The sequence below is a fragment of the Homalodisca vitripennis genome, unplaced genomic scaffold (genome assembly GCF_021130785.1).
Source record: "Homalodisca vitripennis isolate AUS2020 unplaced genomic scaffold, UT_GWSS_2.1 ScUCBcl_4699;HRSCAF=11043, whole genome shotgun sequence".
Taxonomy (NCBI): Eukaryota; Metazoa; Arthropoda; class Insecta; order Hemiptera; family Cicadellidae; genus Homalodisca; species Homalodisca vitripennis.
Window position 1 is genome coordinate 24,722 of NW_025780812.1, and position 20,784 is coordinate 45,505.

General features: G+C 32.3%; 1 protein-coding gene across 1 annotated transcript; it reads left to right on the forward strand.

The window, feature by feature from the left end:
• The first annotated feature begins 2,485 nt into the window (after positions 1-2,485).
• On the forward strand, positions 2,486-15,892 carry LOC124373039. The gene is made up of 3 exons (XM_046831446.1): positions 2,486-2,707; positions 9,785-9,875; positions 15,653-15,892. Exons 2-3 carry the CDS (start codon positions 9,807-9,809, stop codon positions 15,890-15,892), a joined length of 309 nt encoding a protein of 102 aa, XP_046687402.1. The 5' UTR covers positions 2,486-2,707; positions 9,785-9,806.
• Positions 15,893-20,784: the final 4,892 nt, after the last annotated feature.

Here is a 20,784-nt window from a genome sequence, read left to right on the forward strand (position 1 = left end):
TTTTGAGTTAGCAGGTAAAAGCATTACCTCAGGCTCTAATCCATAACTGATTAATGATTCAAATAAGGCTTTATAAGTTACAAATAAAACATAGCATGGCAATAGATTTTTTAAATGGTGTAATTTATATGAACAGATTCTTACTTTTGACAGATATGATCTATGTGCTTAACCCATTTAAGTGTATGGTTTACCTAAACACGTAAATATTTAAAACAAGTAACATTTTCTAGAGCTTGACAATTGCAATGGTTTAGAAAGTAATTCCCAGTATGCAAGCAGTTATTGTTACGTTTCTTAATGTGTACTGTTTAACAGTTATAAGCCGGCGAATGTACATGCATAACATTGGACTTGCTGCCCTTTATAATCAATATCAATGATATCCTGCGTTTCCAAATTGTCCTGCCGCCGGACACACACAGAGCTTGACTTAGTGACGTTCTCAATCTTTAACTTTAGCGTTCCAAAAAATATGAGCTGCTAATAATTAGATGATATATTAGGTAGCAGCATAAAAAGACCCAAGTTTTGGAGAAAACAGTTTCTGTACGTCCAAAATGAAGGCTTTTTGCCTTAAAGAACCTTAGGGATATTCTTGCTATTCATGAAATGAAAGTGGTATACTACACGTACCTTCAGTCTCTTTTTGCATTTGTCATCTCTCTAGGGCAGCTTACAAATCATAGCTTGATCCTCTGTTCACAGTTCAGAAATCAATTTTAAAAGTAGCTTTTAAAATAAGTCATGGATTTCCAACTTCCATATTATTTCAAGAAAATAAAATCTTTAAAATAAGACAGTTTTTTTTAATTTATTTTAATTAACATATATAAAATCTTAAATGAACTGTTTGAAAGAACCCATAACACACGTTATTCTAGATCTACAGGATTGCTACCTCTGCAATGAACTATCATTTTCAATAACCAACTCATACTATTTAGGTCACGTGCTTGTTATAAATATCATTAAACAGTTTTCACATTTTAGTTTTTTATGAAATTTGTACAATTATTTCTAAAAGGAAAGTTAACCAATGGTTGTTATTATTGTCTATAACTTGAATACTGCATCTTTGACCAGACTATCTGGATAGATTGTGTCATTAGACTTAAAATTAATAAATACTATTTAAAATAAAACTCTAGGCAATATGACGGTACTATTAAGGATGCGGGGGCAGTGCTGTCTACGAACTATGGGTCCTACCTGTGAACGCCACCCCTCCTTCCAATCATCTTTCGTCACTAAGACAGTCCTATTGTAATCTGTGGATACCCTGCGAATCCTTGTTGCTTATAAACCCTATTGTAAATCTATTTTAAATTAATAATATATCATGCTAATTACCTACAAATTAAATGTTCACAGTTTTAACTTTTTCATTATATTCTTAATTTATACTCGGTCTGTTATTTATTTAAGCATGAGCAACTCGTCTATGCACAGGCATCATGGTCCATACAGGATCATTTCTCGAGGACAATGTTGCCTCTGGGAACCTACTTTTCAGGGGTAATTGCAGTAAAGCAAAACAAGACTATGTCCCACAGTTTACTTTGCTATTTACAAACAGTGCATCACCCCACAAAACTGCAATTTACCTAGAAATACCAATCTGAAACACATACACGCAGAGACCTATTGTTACAACTATATTTTAAAAATCTCATCTGAAGATGGCGTTGTCCAATGTGGATGAGGTTATAGTCCTGTGGTCCTTGGGTGCTGGTCCGTGAAGTTCTGTTCTGACCCCAACTTTGTGGTGGACAGTGAATGTCCCCCTTCAGATGCCCCCTTTGAGAGCCGCCCCTGGCGAACTTCACTTATCGCCACCGTTATCGTGGTCGCAGATAAACCACCATCAATAGATTACCTTTGCGCTTCCTCCGCAAACGTAGAGGTCTCCACTAGAGTTTCACAGTAGACCTATGTTCGACCATACATATGGCTTTAAATACAATGCACTACAGTTCTTTTACGTTTGAAATTCCACTCGTATTTAATTGTAAAACTTGTGACAAATACCGTGTTCTGTATTATGTTTTTGTTCGCAATGCTGCCAATTCCACCAAACATTGTTATTTATACCCATATTGATTATAAATAACAAATTATTAGCTCACTTTTTACAGTCCATCTTAAAACTTTTCAAACTTATTTGTCTCAATGTTCATAAGTATACATATATTCAATTTATTATTCAAAAAACATTTTAAATCGTTCAATAAACTTTCATTCTTAAATTTCGTTTAACATAACATATTTTTAAATCCTAAGAGAAAGGCAATAATTGTCAGTGGGTTAAAGTCTGTTGCTACAAATGTACTACTCAATATATTTACATGTAGTCAATGTTATTATTAAGCACTTTGAATTTTCTCTCTGCCTTTAACCATTAACCTTTCCCTGGATTTTGTCTATTAAATTCAACAAAAACACCTGTCAAATACAAACGTAATGTCATTCAGTTCAGCCGGTTCAGACTTCAGTTTGACATTTATCAAACTGATCGGCTTGAGTAGTGAAAAATAATAATACCGACAATCTGGAGTTGTGATTGTGAAACTTTATTTTTATGTGAACGTACCTGAAGTAGTGTAATTGTTCAAAAATAATATTGTCTGTGTAATTCATAAATAATTATAACATGTTTAAAATAAGCGAAGTTAAATGCTATTTGTGAACAAATCCCATTTTTAAGGTTAGTTAGTTGTTTTAAACTGTAGGAATATAGGAAGGGTCTCTAAGAGGTAAACTAGTAATTATGGGATAAGATTGGTAGTAGATTGCTAATCTTATATCTCATTCATAATCATTAAATTTATTAATCATTATGTGGAATTTTAGGTACCTTTATGAACTATGCTATCTATATTTTTAACTGATTATTTATAGGCTAAATATTGTTATTCTTATTGTTTGGACCCAAAAAATGCCATTTATGAGAGGGCCTTCATTGGCTACAGCATCAGAACAGGCTACATAATAAATCCAACAGAATATTAAATCAAAATAGATCTAGGCCTATATTGATATCTATTAAAACTAAAAACAAAAAAAACACAAATTTTATCAGTCTGTATGACAAATACGACAATTTTAATGTACTGTTTGAGTAGACTTAAATAAGCTACCTACACTCATTGGTGTTTGTTTTTATTGAAAGATTCAATATATTTTCCAACTTTAATATTACATAGTAAGCACTTTCAACAAGAGTTATTGTAAATTAACAACAAAAATAATATATATTGCAATTTTCAACAAAATCATTTTAATAATAAAATTAAAAAATAACGAAACCCAATTTTACTTAGATCTAAAATGTCAGAGAAACACGTTATAGTATTAATAGCTTACCTGGGTAGCAGGGAGTAACTACTTTTGTAAAGTGGAGAAAAGGATTCTCCCCAAACAGGCACACTTCTTCTTCTATGGGGCGGCCTATTGCCATGCACTTAAGCCTCAAGGGCCTTTTGCGCACCCCAGTTCCATACCATCAGGCCTACCAGTCGATGATTTCAACAGTTCCACAAACCGCCGAAAACAACCTATCAGGTCTTTGGAGAAATTCACCACCCTTGTCCAAACTACCAAAGATGGCATACTGCTCCCTTACTATTGTAGGACAATCAAAGAACAATTGTTCGGCAGTTTCATCCTGCTCATCACACAATCTACAGATCGGATCCTCCTGAAGGATGCCGACTCTGTGAAGATGCTTCCTCAGATGACTTTGTTCCGTAATCAGCCCTATAACCTGAGTAGACATCGATCTAGTTAGTGAGAGAAGGTCAGACGCCACTTTGGAGGAAGGCGACCCCCCCCCCCCCTAGTGGCATCTGACCTTCTCTCACTAAATAGATCGATGTCTTCTTGGGTTATAGGTCTGATCACAGGACATTGTCACCTGAGGAAGCATCTTCACAGAGTCAGCATCCTTCAGGAGGATCCGCTCTGTAGAATGATTGCCCTTCATAGCAAGGGAGCGGTATTCCATCTTTGGTAGTGGTAGGGGGTGGTGAATTTCTCCAGGAGTTACTGATAGTTTGTTTTCAGCGGTTTGTGGAACTGCTGAAATCATAGAATGGTAGGCCTCATGGTGTGCTTCCGGGGTGCGCAAAAGGCCCTGGTGGCTTAAGTGCATGGCAGTAGGCTGCCCCATAGAAGAACTTCAGGGAAACTAGTATCTTCTTGCATACTGACAAAAAAAACTTCAGTCAACCCCATAGTGTTACGTTAATTTTTAAGATTAAAAAACACACTTTTAATCTTACAGGCTGAACGCCTAGCTCAAGAGATTTGTCAGAACGGTATACAGTGACCGACTCCTTGCTTTTATTGATCGTCATCATCTGCATCAACTGTAAATAATTTTTCTGATATTGATTCTGGTACTTGAAGTTATGTTGGTATATGTAACATTGCATAGTCTTCACAAATACGACATTTTTTAAATGCAATAACTTGCCGGTATTGCCACCACCAAACATGCTAGGTTTGGACTGAGAAAATTCTTGTGTAGGCCTATAGTTTTCAGCCTCTTCTTTGGCATAGTCTCCTTTTTTCTTTATTTTCATCAGTTGGTTCTTTATGTACAGAAGTAAAATAGTTTGACAATCGTTTTACACTTTCTAAGAAATTTGTTTCAGCTAGGTTCCTTTTTGTGTTTTATTTTGTAAAACTCAAAGCCACTAGGTTTATTTAACATTACAAAAGTCTACACCACAAACAAAATCTATTTAACAAAATTTGTACCAAGTAACTAATGTAGTGTTTCCCAAACTTTTTTGATTCAAGGCTTCCTTAAGGTTTGTACTACTTTCCGTAGCGCCCCACCCCCTCAGCTCTTCCCAATAGTCGGTAAAAAATATCAATAAAGTATTGTGACTTTATAACTCACATCAGTAAAATATTACAATGTATGTCTATTATAATTTAGCCATCATAAAAATATCAAGTAAAGACCATGTCCTTTATAAATTATATAAAACTATGTACTATTACTATTACTGATTTGTAAAGTAGAACACTATTATTATATTGTTGTTAGACTTGAAGTAATGCAAGTAAATATATATTTATGGAAGTAAGTAAAGTACAAAGCGTGTAAAATTTAAACATTGTTTTAATAATTCTATGATTGTTTAATAAAAATTACAGTTTACCAATGTTTATGAGCCAATTTATTAAAATACATTTTTATTAAAAAATAAAAATTGTCATTTTTATAAAAAGAAACTATTTGTTTTCTAAAATGCTTATCCTCGTGCCAATATATTTCTGCACGCGAGTATAAAATTCCATAATTTAATTTCATGCTTTTTTTTTTTTTTTTGCCTTTTTTTGCCCTTGGGGCGGCCTACTGCCATTCACTTACAAGAGTGTTAATGAAAATTGGTGAATCAAAACTGAACAGTAGTTTTAGAAATTGGTGTCATGAAAGCATTATTAAGGAAATGTGGTTAGGCTTCGACTACTTTTAAGAACCATAAAAAGCCCAATCCTATTATTTGGTTTGTTGTCTTCATACATTCCAGTACTACCATTCGGACAGGGTTGTAAAAGTTCTCTAGTTTAAGGTGCTGTAAAGCAATTGGTGTGTGTGGTAGGGTTGATTTACAAATGTTTAGTCAGCCCTTGAAGAACCTTTCCTGAAGACAGGAATAATAGAGAAACATTTCTTTGATCTCTCATTGAGATTGTAGGCATTTAAGGTACTATTTAGGGACACCCTGTAATGAAGCCCACATAATAATAGTTGAAGAATATTACAAATTTGTACACTATGTATATGAAGGATGGTATGGTGAGGAGTTCACATGTCTTTATTTATAAGAATTATTTTTACAATATTGATTTATTATATTAAATAGTTTAATATGAAAAAGAAGAAACTAAAACTTTTGTTTTAACATTTATTATACTAGACACGTCTTTCTGCATTAGGCCATACATGTTTTTATAAACTTTTTATTTTCACTTACTATTGCAAAAAAAATAAATGCTAACAAAATAACTAACCTTAGTTTAGTAACTGTTCGAAATTCCCTTCTTCACAATGCACACAGCACTCTGCTCGACGTAAAATATTTGTGGTGGCTCTGCGAATTATGTCTGGATTATTTCTTATAGCCTACTGTCAAATGCGTTGCGAATTCTAACGAGTAATTCTTCCTTGGTATCAACTTTACGTTTATACACCATAGCTTTGATATGTCCCCATAAGAAGTAGTCAAGAGGTGATAAGTCAGGCGATCGTGGTGGCTAGTTGATTGGTCCACCACGCCCAATCCAGTTCAAGAAATTAGCATTCAAATGATTTCTAGCTACTAAAGAAAAATGAGGAGTTGCACCATCGTGTTGGAAAATAATTTTTTATCTTTTTTGTAAAGGGATATCTTTCAAAAGAGCCGGTAAATCATTTTTCAGAAATTGTTCGTACATATTTCCTGTAAGGTTTCCTTCAAAAACGAATGGTCCTAGAATTTTGTCATCAATAACGGCACACCAAACATTAATGTGAAATCTTTGTTGGAAAAAGGTTTCTACGGTACCATGTGGATTTTCTTCGCTCCATAAATGACTATTTCTACAATTGAAGGACCCGTTTCTCGTGAAAGTTGCTTCATCAGTAAATAAAATTGAATTCACCCTATCAGCATTGTCTAGAAGCCAATGAGAAAAGTTTAACCGTTAAAGGGTAATCTGTCGGCAGCAAATGACCCTGCAGGTGAAAAGGATGAAGTCTCTCTTTAACCAAGATGCGCCACACTTTGTTTCTCGATAAACCAGTGCGATACGCAATTTGCCTCGTACTAATACCCAGGCTACGATGAAAATGTTGAATCACTTGAAGTTCATCGTTAACGCGATGATGTGCCTGCCGTTCAACCGAAAACGAAATTGTTGGAAATGATCCATTCGTTCTTACAAACTGAAACACTGAAGAAAAGGTTTTCGCATTCGGAATCCGCCTTGCAGGAAATCTTTCCTGATATTCACGTCGAGCAGCTTCCACATTTCCATTAGCATATCCGTAACAGAACATTATGTCGGCATATTCTTCATTAGAAAATTGAAACGGCATATTAACTTTTATACTGTATCAATATTTTCACTTAACTTATCTGTATGACACTTCAATATAAAATATTCAAAAAAAAAGTTTGTAATTGTGATTGTTGAACAGCTGTTAGTACTGCCAACCTATGAAAATAATATTTTTGTTACAAAAGTTGTAGAATAACGTAAATTAATTTGCAATTATTGTTAAGTTTCAGATTTTATGACACTAAAGTTTTTTTACTAGTATGTAATTCATTAGAAAAATAGAAGAATGTTTCTATAAATAAAATGTATACATAATTATTTTCAATAATTAACATGTTTTCTCCAAATATTAGTATGTACATTCAGTAAGAAAAAAATTGTAACCGATTTTGTCTATTCTTCGTACGTTATTTATTTAATTAAAAATTGATTTTCTTAAAGTTTACATATAATTTTAATTGGCCTATTTTACATCATTATCTTAAGAAATTAATTCTTTACAAGTTCTGTTAAAGAATTTTACGTGTTTGTTACACATTTAACAAAGTTAATCTACTTGAAACCTAAATGAAACTTGTTTTTGGACAACGAATTTTGCGTATTTCTTCAGATATCTTAAAAATTACTGCAGCTAGAGGTCTGGTACCAATTTTATTCAATTTTTCAGTTCAATTTGCATAATATACATTAAATTTTACGTCCTGGGTAACGCCCAAAATAATTTAATAGGGCTCCCTTTTAACGGTGGCACTGAAATCTGGGCGAAATCTTTCACCCTGTATAGCTTGCTAACTAAGCGTTTCTGGACCTATGTGTATATGAACTTTTTTCGTTATTTTCACCGTAAGAACAAGTCCTGACAGTTTCTCCGTTTCTTCATGGGACACCCTGTATAGTGGTATCTTAATATTAAATTCATATATAATATATACATACAGCATATATAATTATTATTCATATTATCTTAAAGTTGTTTACATTTATTTCAACCTATGTTTCAATCAGTAAATATATCTAACAATAAAATAAAAGTGGTAATAATAGTTTATAAAATATAAATAAATTTAAAAAATATAAATATTTTTAAATGTATTTTATTCTACTAAAACGGTGATCTGAATCACATTAGATAAGGCAGAGATGATTTAACTAATTATGTTGCACCTATTTTGATGCTACAGAAACAGCATGGGACTTTGAAAACAGCATTGTTGCATCTAGTATTCTGTATTCCAGTACTCTTAACTGTTGCAACACATTAGTTAAATTAAACTGATGCGAAGCGTAAACTGTTTTGGAAAAACAACAGTTAAGGCTATCACTAGAGTACGACCTTTCATGCTAACAATCACCAAACCAAATAATTTGGTGTGTGTTTCTCTACTGACTGTGAAAATGACATTTTGGACTTTCACGAGTACATCAGTGATGGCCATCTGACAAATTGATCCGAAGCAGTGCAACACCAGTGCTCATGCTACCTGAGTTGGGCAAAACTTCCTGTTTGGTTGTTGCTCAAGTATTGACGTGTTCACTAGTAACGGTTTTCACTGCAATCAGAATCACCTCTTTAGAGTTAAAGCAGTCTGTTACCATTTCCAGAAACAGAGCTGCCTCCACCTATTGTGATAACTAAGGCACTGTGGGGACCACCCTTGTGTTGTGCACCTGGCTTGCTTGCGAAACCAAGTTTGAGTAAAAGTGAAAGCTGCAAAGGTAAAGGTTTGACTCTACCGAGTGAAAGCTGTTTTGACGTGGTTTTGTCTCTCAGACACAGATAGACACCAGATTCCAGCTGTCTGTCACTGTGTTACAGTATTCTCAGTTGAAGTGCAAGAGCTTTGCTTTCTTCAAGAACCATCCTAGCCTGTGTAGGAGACTAAACAGAACTACTAGAAATTTTCCTGGCCAAGATCTGATAGACTGCAACTTGTCTATCTCCTAAAAAAAGAACCCCAGCTTGGCATTTCATATTTTGAATAAATAAAGGAAAATCATAGTTTTAAGTTTAAATCTTGAGTTGAGTCTTTGATTTCAGTGTTTCTGTTAGTAATTTGTGTATCATCAAAATGTATATATTGACGTGTGCGAGAAAATTAATTATTGTGCCACATCAAGTTTTGGCTTTATGTTGTGATTGTTCATTTCACAAAGTGGATCTTCTTTGTGTGCTGCTGTTGTTATGAAAAAGTTTTTAAACTGGTTCTTTTGGAATAGATAATAAATTCTGTAAATAAGAAGGAAATTTAGTAAAATATTTTGATATTACATAATTCACAAACTAAAATGGATTGATCAGTAAAGAATATCACTTATAACTACTAATCCAGTGTGAAGCTCGATTCTGTGAGGAATTTTCCTTCATTACTGTAATCTATACAAAAGTAATAACTGTCTCATTTACACATAAACATTAAAAATAAGATAAGCAAGCAATTGTGCAAATAGACATAAGCTTGTTTACAACGCTCATACAGTATAACTCTGTACTGTCACGTAATTTGCAGAAAAAACAAAAATCTGTTTACTTAATTGTTTCTTTAAGAATAACATTTTCAAGTTTTCATAAATAGTTAATATTTATAAAAAAATGCATAGCTTGTAAAATAAATTTGGTACAATAATTTTAGAAGTTGAGCTCATTTTAGTTATAGTAATATTAAATCACCTTATACAAATATATCGTAGCAAGTGTTTGTAAACTTTATCAACAATATTGTTACAGGTAACTCAAATGGTTATACAAGATGGCCTCTACTGAAACCGCTATTCCATCTGAGATAGAAGAAACCAAAATTGACAACGATTGCACAACTGTAAGTGTAATTATGTGACATGATCGCAAGCTCATTAGACACTTCAAATGATACATCTGTTGGTGGCAGATAATATATTTTTTCCAACATTGAGTAACTTATGACTTTTTACTTGAATTACTTGAGTAATAATGGAGATAATAAATAAACATATTACAATGAATATAATCCGTAAAGCTAAAAAAAAATTAGAAACGTCAAATAACACAATACTTTGCAGTAAATCAGAATGTTTACAATGTTGAAAAAACGTACTCATTTTTATAATGATTGTCTATTCCAGTGGTGACTAGGTTTAGTTCCAAGGTCCAAATTTCAGAAGTTACAACATATTGAAAAGCTCAAAAAGCAGTAACTTCAAATAACACATTCATTGGTGCCAGATGGAAATATTAAAATCATACATTGTGTTGTTGAGAATATTTACCACACCAAGTATCTTTTGTGTTTTTTTTTTTGACAATCTTTTCTGTTATAACGGTAGATTTGTTGTAAGTTGGGTGCAGACTGGTTACTATTGTGAATTAAATGTGTTGATAACTGGTTCTTTAATCCTAAAATGATAAAAGAGCAATCCAATTACTATTTGTTCAACATTTCTTTACAAATTAACATTGCACTCAAAACTATTGCTACAATGCAGATATGAGCGTACCAATCGTAAGGTACAGAATTAAACTTGCAATTTCATGCATAACACGTCTGTCCTTTTAAGTAGATTCCATAGAAATCTGATTTTTGCAATTGTCACCCTCAAAATAGAATTATTTCTTAGAGAATTTTTACATATTTACCGATCATGGCCAGCATCCAACGTTTAGGTGACTCTACAAAGTTTTAGAGTAGTATATAATAAAATTTGTGGAAATGATGGTAAACATGATTGCTGCCCGATGATGATGGTAAACATGATTTCTAACCGATTTATTGGCTAGTCTGAACCAATAAAAAGTTTAAGACAAAAAGCCAACGTAATGGTAAAGTTGGTACTGGTGGCTTACCCATTCCTGTTTTTGCAAATCTCGATTATTTATCAACATAAACAAAAAGTTTCAAATATTTTTAAAAAGCATATAATAATGTTGAAACATTGTAACTGAATATGTTTACAAACATAATTTTTAATTTAATGCATCTAACCAACACCATGTTGTTAAGAACCACTTCATACATTTAACAATTTTGTAGAATTTTTTGTTCCAAGTTTCTAAGTTTTTGAAAGTGTTATCGGTGTATTGACATATCTATCATTAAACTAATCATATCATTAGTGTTTCACAAAGTAAACTTCTTGACTAATAAATTATCTTAGTTTGATATTTCAAGATGACAGGCACATGTGAAGTGTCTGAAATGTCTGTACTTGTGTGAGATAATTTTGGTGTACTCGCTTTTAGAAGAAGAAAGGATGAACACTACCGGATGTACAACTGGAAAGTCATACCAAGTTTCTTGGGATAACAATAGACAACTTACAATGGAATGATCACATTGATACTCTCTCTCTAGGAAACTGAATTCATGCTTGTATATTTTATTTTAAAGAATCTATCATACAAGTGATTAAACCACCCAAAAAAATAGTATTATGATAAATCAAGAAGATGATGTGGGCAATAAAGAAGTTTCCACAATCCGAATACTACATCTATGGCGACAGCCATGGGCGTGACCTGGCATATCATATTAACCAAAAGCGCAAGTCGAATAATGCATGTGGTTTTGTTAGGCCTAGAGGTCGAACCAAGGATATATTAAATGATACAAACTTAGAGACAATAAATTTGAAAAAGAATGATGTCTTAATCCTAATATGTGGTACAAAACGATGTGGCCAGAAATGAGGCTAGCGAAGCCCTTGAGGGGTTAACTCGTACGTTAAACAAATATAAACATACAAATATTGTACTTGTGGACTTACCAAATAGGTACGATCTGAAATCATGGTCGTGTGTAAATAAAGAGGTTAGGAAAACAAATATTTCTTTGGAAGAACTTTGTCGACAGCATCCAAACGTCACGCTGGTAAAAGCAAGTGAGGCAGAAAGGCATTTTTCACACCCCGACAGGGTATGCACTACAACTACAGGGGGAAAGTTTGGCTAGCAGAAAAAAATATCAAAAGCAAATAAACAAGATGGGCAGTAATGCACAAAGCCAAGCTCTGGTCAATATGGAGCTGAGCCTTAATGAAGAGGAACTATCTGAGAAGTACACTGAACAGGGCGGTGCAGAACTTCAGGGTTCTTCACTGAAGAGGCATGAAGGCATGAAGCACCCTGAACAGGGCAACGTTGAACTGCAGCAGCCCTCGTCGCTTGGCGTGGAATTGGCAGGAAACTTGGAGGCCTCTATGGGAAACTACCGGGAAGCATCAACAACCCAGATAATGTAGCAAACTTACAAAACATCACCTCTTAGTATTTTACATTTAAACACCCAGTCAATTAGAAATAAATTAAACTTAATAAACCTATTTTTGAATGATTTTTATTGTGACATTTTCATGGTGAATGAACATTGGCTGTTTGACGAGGAGGAAGTTTCTTTGTATATTCCAAATAATTTTATTTTAAGCTAATTCCTTTACTAGGAATAATCTATCTAAAAGAGGTGGTGGATGTTCTATTTATATTAAGCCAGAGATTGAATTTAAAACAATTGATTTAAGGACCTTTTTGTGTAAACAGGCCTTTTTTGAGGTAGCAGGTATTCTCTTGCCTAAACTTAAGTTAATAACTGTCACTCTATATCGTACGCCAGACTCTAATGTACCACAGTTTTTAAATACTCTTGATTTATTTTTATTATTTTTACATGACAAATACAATAATTTACAGTATATAATTTCTTCAGACTTCAATATTAATGTACGACAAAATAAACCAGAAGTGAAGTGGTTTTTAAATATTTTAAGATCACATAACATGTATTTGTTAAAACAATGAGCCAACTAGGGGCGAGGCTTGCCTAGACAACATTGTAACATCAATCAGTAGAAATAAAACTAATTTGTAATGTTATAGAACCACATTTATCTGATCATTCTGGTGTATTTGCTCAATTTTTCGACATGTATGTATGTAAAAATAAGACTAAATTTGAAAAAAAATGTATTAGAGATATGAGTGATAGAGCAATTTTTAATTTTAAGTATGACTTACTTCAAACAAACTGGAGTATTTTAAAACTGTTTTAATGATGTAGAACAAGCCTTTGATTATTTTATGGAGTTGTTGACGATTTCTTTTGAGAAAAATTGTAAAGTTAAAGATGTTAAGGTTAAGGATAAGCAAAAGAAGTAAAATTAAAATGGCTCACACCTGAGCTGAAACAAATCAATGAGTAACAAATTAGCCCTCTACGATAGATATAAAATTAGCAAAGGTACAGCCCAGGAACCAGACTACAAAAAAGATTATATCAAAGCAAAAAGATTGTTTAAAATACGAATAGATCAAGCCAAACGGTTGGAGAATGAATGTTACATAGAAAACTCTAGTAATAAGTGTAAAGCTGCTTGGGAGATAATTAAAAAAGAGTCTAATTCAACAGCCCAGAGTTCAGAGTGTATTATAGATTCTAGTACCTTTAATGATTATTTTGTTAATATTGTGAGTAGTTTTAAATCTTAATAAGAGTAAAAGTGTACCTGATAATAAAGCTTTAAACCTAGTTAATAAGTATATTATACATAAAAATATTGATACAAACCTAACTTTTAATTGGCATGAGATTAAAGCAGAAGAAGTTTTAAACTGTGTCTCTAGATTAAAGTAATTCAAGTAGTGTAGATATATATGGATTCTCGAATAAAACCATAAAAAATGTTATTGAAGGAATAGTAACACCTCTTACATGGTTATTTAATAAGATGTTGGAGCAAGGGATTTTTCCAAAGGCATTAAAGCTAACTAGAGTGTGTCCAATATTCAAGAAAGGGGACAAATCAAATCCCTCAAGTTACCGCCCAATCTCCTTAAATACCTATACTTGGTAAAATATTTGAATTAAACATTAAACAGCAACTTCATTTTTACTTTGTCCAAAATAATGTATACTGTCAAGAACAATTTGGGTTTATTCCAGGGGGAAGTACAATCAAAGCAGTAGAGACTGTAATTGATAATATTCTAATGAGTTTTGAAGAGCGTATGACAACATCTGCTATGTTAATTGACTTAACTAAAGCCTTTGATTGTATAGATCACAAAATTTTAGTGGATAAGTTTCACAGTTATGGAATTAGAAATAATGAGCTTAATTTACTAAGGTCATATCTGAATGACAGAAAACAGATGGTTGTACAACGTAATGATAAATCTAGCTTTAAGAATATTACCAAAGGTGTGCCTCAAGGCTCGATCTTAGGTCCTTTTTTATTTGTAATGGCAGTCAATGATTTCTCATTCAATGTGACATGTAAGTCAGTATTATATGCTGACGATACTACTCTGATTAACAGCACAAAACATTTAGATGAATTAATGGACAAAGAAAATCAAACATTAAAAATGGCATTAGAATGGTTTGAAGCAAACTCACTTGTTGTAAATAGTAATAAGACGGAGAAAATAGTTTTTTCTTTAAACAATCTATTATTAGAAGAGAGTACTTCAACTGCTAAGTTATTAGGTATTTGTTTGGACAGTAAGTTGGATTGGGCCTATCATATTGATTACCTTTGTAAAAAACTATCTAGAATAGTTTATCTTCTAAGAAAGTTAAGAAATTATGTATCTATTGAAACATTGTTATTAGTTTATAATGCTCTTTTTCAATCGCAATTAAGATATGGTGTAACTTTATGGGGAAACAGTACTAGTGCACAAAGAGCATTCATATGGCAAAAAAAAGCGATTAGGTCAATAAAAAATGTATCAGACAGAGAAACTTGTGTTCCTCTATTTAGAGAGTATAAAATTATGACACTGCCAAATCTTTATATTTACTGTTGTTTAGTAAGTGTAAAAGAAGTCCTCCCCAGCTTTACAATTAGGGAACAAGTACATGGGTATAATACGAGGAGGAAGTATTTTTTAGATCTTCCTCAAGTAAGATTAGAAAAAACTAGAGGTAGCCATATTTTTATGAAAATTAAACTGTTTAACAAATTACCACAAAATGCATGGATTTGTACCTTTAAACAATTTTAAGAGAGTATTAGAGAACTGGTTCAAGAATAATATTTATTACTCAGTCTCAGATTTCTTAAGCAGCGATATTACATGTTTATGCTTTTAAAATTAATATTCGTTGTGTGTCCCATTGATTTGTTAAAATTATAAACCGTTAATTGTTTGTTTGTATTTGTTTTATTTATTCATGATATAGTATGTATTTTAATTTATTAACTTATCTGTATATACATAAATGAATAATTTTTTAAATTTTGTCTCTCAATGTATTTATTTATTCAGTTATTTATTATTTATTTAGTTTTAATATTGTTGACTTTTAAAATTTTATCCATGTTTAAATGTGTTAATAGTTATTTATTATTGTTAATTTATATAGATCTGTTGGTTGTTTGGTTATTATTGTTATTAATTGTATAGATCTATATATTTGCTGGTAGGCTGGATTGAGTAGGTAGAATCTGAGTAGTTTGTTTTGTTTTAGTTTAGTGTTTTAGTTTAGAATATATTTTAGTAACTTGACGAAGTCCATTGCACTATTGAATGTGTTTAAAGACCAATAAAGATCTTGAATCTTGAATCTTGAATCACCTGGTTTGAGTAGATTGCGTAAAAATTAATGGTTTTGTTGTTTTACAGAATGATCTGTCAGTATTGAACTCAAAATCTGCAATTAGTTTCAACTCACTGAACGATGCTGCGGATAGCCAAGAAGGTGACAGCAAAAGAAACTTTGACGATGAAGTTAAAGTCAAGAAAAAGGTCAACATTTACACAGAAGAACCGGATGAAACGACCGCTTTAAGGAAAGGCTCGGAGGCATCCGACTCTTTGGCAGAGAAATCCATAACCAGCAATGGTTTGGAAAAAAATGCCTGACGATGACAGGCACAATTAAGAGAGGTAAAAAGGCCGGTCAGAATCTGGACATTAGGCTGAATATGTCGCGAGAGGAGTTGGAATTGTTGGACGCGAACATAGCGGCTAAGACGCAACAATCGTGGTTGAACTGTGGGCTCACAACAGGACCGCACGTATTCGTGTGGAGCCTTATATGTTTCCCTTTTGCAGTAATCGTGTCGGCTTTGTACTCATTTTACATGGGAACCTTGATGTGGTACAATGTTTTCACGTACATCACCGAAGAAGCCAATATCGTATGGCGCATTTTACTCTCGCCTTTCCTGATTTTGTTTTACCCACTGTTCATCTTAATGTGTACCGTCTGTCTCGGTATGTACGCCGGGTTTGTTTCAGATCTCGTGGTTTTTTCGATAACTGGCAAAAAGAGATTACAGATTTAGAAAAGGGATTTTACGGTTGGCTCTGTTCTAAAATTCGCTTGGAAGACTGCTCCCCATACGAGGTCATTGTACTGACTGATATAAAAGTCCCCTCAAACACCGCTTCTCAGGACACACTAGCAGGGTAAGACAAATCACTGAAAATGTCCCTACAAAAGATGAGTTTGTTGGGCCAATTGTGTATTTGTAGGCTCAGAATGAGACTTAAGAACAATATTCTTATAAAAAATGTCAGTTTACTACAAATTTTCTAGCTCAAACACTCATTTAAACTTTTTTATATCTGATGAATAAAAATATATTTAGGCATTTAATAATCAAAATAGTTTTAAAAAAGGTGGGTATATATATTTAAGGCTTATTGTTTAGAAAAATACTGTGTTAGAAAGTGTGTTTCTGAGCCAAGAAAATCATGACCTTCATCTTACTAGTCACCCTGTACTTTAACTCTGTCAGCCCCATTTGAATGAATACACAGGAACCAGATATTTATACTTATTGTAGATTGTTATAAGTCACTTGGGGCTAAATATGGAATCTCCTAAGTTCCTACATTTTTTTTTATTCATCTTATATATATATATATATATATATATATATATATATATATAAACAGTACAGAACATAACATTACCTATGGAGATAAAGTTCTGATCATTACAGTACTAAAATCAGTATTGTAGCACGTTTTGTTTATCAAAACTTGTTAAGGAAATATAACTATTATTTATAAAAACTTGTTAAGGAAATATAACCATTCTTTAAATTTGTTATAATTGCCTATATAAATAAACAACAAATCTCCAAAGTACATCATCAATCATTCCTCCACATATCATGCTACTGCTTCCATTACGTCCATAAATCATTTGAAAACCAAATCTGATTAATTGTCTTAGCTTAGTGTCTACTCTTGTGTACTGTACGAAGTATTTGTAACGTAAATCATTGTGCAATTACTCATTGAAATCATATTAAATTAAATATTCAACGACATGTTATTTTTAAAAACTGTAAATATATTTTCATCACTACGACATCTGTGCCAAGTAAGGATTTTTTCTTTATTAATTTTGAATTTTAAGTACTGAAAGATTATTTGCATACGTGGCACTACAGTTTTATGTAATTTTATCACGTATACAAATGATGGTTTCTATAATTGTTTTAGAAAAGTTTACAAATGTTATGTCTACAGAATTTTATTGTTTTGTGGTTACGGAGTTTAGCCAGTTTCACAGAATTTAGGCTAAGTATTAAGAAGACTGATATAGTTTAAATTTTGTTTACGAAATCGGAAAGTCTGACTTGTAGTTATTATCTGATACTCTAAGCACAACCGATGAAGTAAATCACTGCCGCAGTTTACTGCCAGTCATGGAAACATTCATAAGGGTGATTGTATATCATATCAATTGAAATCTAGTTATTTGCGGATTACGGAAACAATTACATTGGTAGGGCATGTGAATAATATTTGTAAACGATTTTTCAGCGACGTATAATAGTGATTTGTGTTGTATGGCTATTTTTTATTGTATTTTTTATGAATTTATTAACCAGACTATAAAACATTTACATATACAAGAATACATACAATTTTCTATACTTATATATTTTATATCCAGAATATAAAGACTTTTAATTTGTATTGTATGACTAATTTTAATTGTATTTTTTATGAATTTATAAACGAGACTATAAAACAACATTTTACAAGAATACATAACATTTTCTACATTCATTGTAATAATTATATAAAGAATGTAAAGACTTTTTCGCTTTTACTGCTCTTTTGCAAAGTGAAGCTGATATGACTTCATCTCTTTGTTTTTATATTTGTGTTAGTGTACTATTTATTTGGACTTTATTATTATAATATTTTCAAAATGGTGGTAGGCCATCAGAAAAACATTAACCTCCTTAAAAAGCCTGTGTGTGTTGGTGGTACATCCTCTATTGATCATGTAGAGACTCGATTGCCAAGATTTTTTTTAGTTTATTTCACTTCCAAGTGGATAAAATAAAATTTAAAGATTTTTTGTTGTAAAATCAAGACAAGAAATATTTTTTGTAAATTTTATTATTTAATCTTGTACTTTGAATTATATTTTTTACTAATATTAGATATATAGTTTGTTATTATTTGTAAAAGTTAAATAAGCTTACAATAATAAAGATATATTTCATTCTGTACTTATTTAGTCATATAATATGTTGTGTTGTTGTACACATTTAGAACAAAATAATCTTTTGTTAGGACTATTAACAAATTCCAACATCGATTTTTTTTTTTAAGACAGTTACTATGGTGAATGCAACTAGAGCAGTCCACACCAAAATAGTTTGTGACATTTTTTTGAGGTGGTGGTGCCATAATCACTGATTACCACCAGCTGTTCCTTGGCTATGGTCATTACTATCTGTTTGATTTACATTGTATCCTAAAAACAAACGAAATGTATTTATGAACATCAGTTACCCGCAGGTTCGCATGCAATTTCGTAGGTTTTTTTACATCTGTATGACCACTTCTGACTCAGGTGAAATATATTTCTGATGCCAAAGTTGAGTTTGCCTTCTCAAAGAAAATACACCAAAAAGTGCATATTGCAATTTACTCTGGTCTTTGCAGTTTTTGTTCCATACTTGATTTTGCCTTGTTTCCCGGCCAAAATATATGTATGTATATTTACATTCACAGATCAACAGAAACTTACTTCTGTTAAAAGGACAACTAAGATGGGTTTTTTAATGGTCCTTTAACATTATAGCAAAGTTAGATAGTAGCTTGCCTTTATATCTAATACGTAATATTTGCCTACAAATGTAAAGTTAAAAGTACATTAACAATGACACTATATACGTGTTTATTTCTTTATAAACTGAAAAATATTTTTTTAATATTTTAGAAACATTTAGAGCTGGAATTGGTACATTAGTTCAAAATCACAGTCCCAGCAAACTTTCATCAAGCATAGTTTTGGCCGACTAACTTCAAAGGCAGTCTTCGGAGGCAAATTTTGACCATCTCATGGTGCAGGACATTTTTCTGAGGTAGATTTCTAAGGTGGAGTACTTTACCTAATCGCTGAAATCTATAAACAGTGTGAAACGAATGTTTACTCCTTAGAGAATTTACAAACTATAAATGTAAACAAATTGAAACAGTGGTTAAATTAATTAAACACATGGTTTTGTGCTGCTCTAAAACAATATGTACACAAAACAGTTGATTCGTTTCACAGACTCTTTCAATTAATTTCACAACTTTAAGACCAAGACGGGATTGCTACTTTAAAGACCAGTGGTGTGTAGTCCGGAGGGATTTCTGAAATAGGAATAGGCCTATATTCATCCCAGGACCATAAGAATGTACCATGTAAAATTTCAGTACAATCGGTTGAATAGTTTACTTGTGAAAGCAAAAGAAATAAAGGTACTTTCACATTTATAATACTATTAATTAACATTTCTTGGTAGTAACATATAATGTTGTTTATTTACTAAAACAGATGTTGAGACAGATCAATAATTTTTCATGCATCTAAACTGGCAAGTGACGCAAGAGGTGCGCAGAAGGAGAATTTTGAAAGGCAAGTCACCATCAGACTGTTTTGGTGTGAATTTGCTCTAAATAGTAGTTAGACCTTTACTCACAACTGGCTGACTATGTTACCTTAATGTATTACAGATATGAGGAGGTAACATTCAAAACCTCACATGTCCATCAAAATCAAAATTTACACGAAAAGAGAAAAACTCTTCTCCAGCAACCTTGTTAATTGAAACAAAAAATAAGCTGCCCTACACCATTTTCCTTGTCCCCAAAACACATTTTCTAAAGCTTTCGAGCCTAAAATGTGCTAGGTTCACTAAATATTTAGGTTTAAATTTTGGACATGTGAGGTTTTGTTTGAATCTTTGGGACATGTGAGCTTTTGTTCAGAACTGAGGTTCATTTTGTGTTGTTTTGACTGGATTCATTTGCAGTAATTGAATGATAAATTAAACTTAAGTAAGCACAAATTTATGTCTAGGTAAAGGTTAATAAGAACATTATATACAGATTACAATATTATATTATTTAACACCACAAAGTTAAAATACCAAAAAGATAAATATACTTAAAGAATATTAAAGAGTTGAATTTATATTCTAGGAATTAAAAAATCATGTATAAAGTGAAATGAAAAATCTCTCATTGTGTTTTAATAAAGTCTTTACACTAAATGTGAAAGCGCACAATCGTCTTCTAGGCAGTCCCACACTGGGGCACCTCGATCTCTTCCTCAATGGTTGGTGTATTTTCTCCGTGTATTATATCATTGTACCAGGAGAGGCTTTCATCCCTACCCCAATGTTCACCAAACAGGATTTTCAATAGGCCATCAACATCCTTTTTCTTTCCATTGGTAATATGGTGAATCAAAGGCACTTCTCGAAGCGGAGCCTTTAAAATAGTTG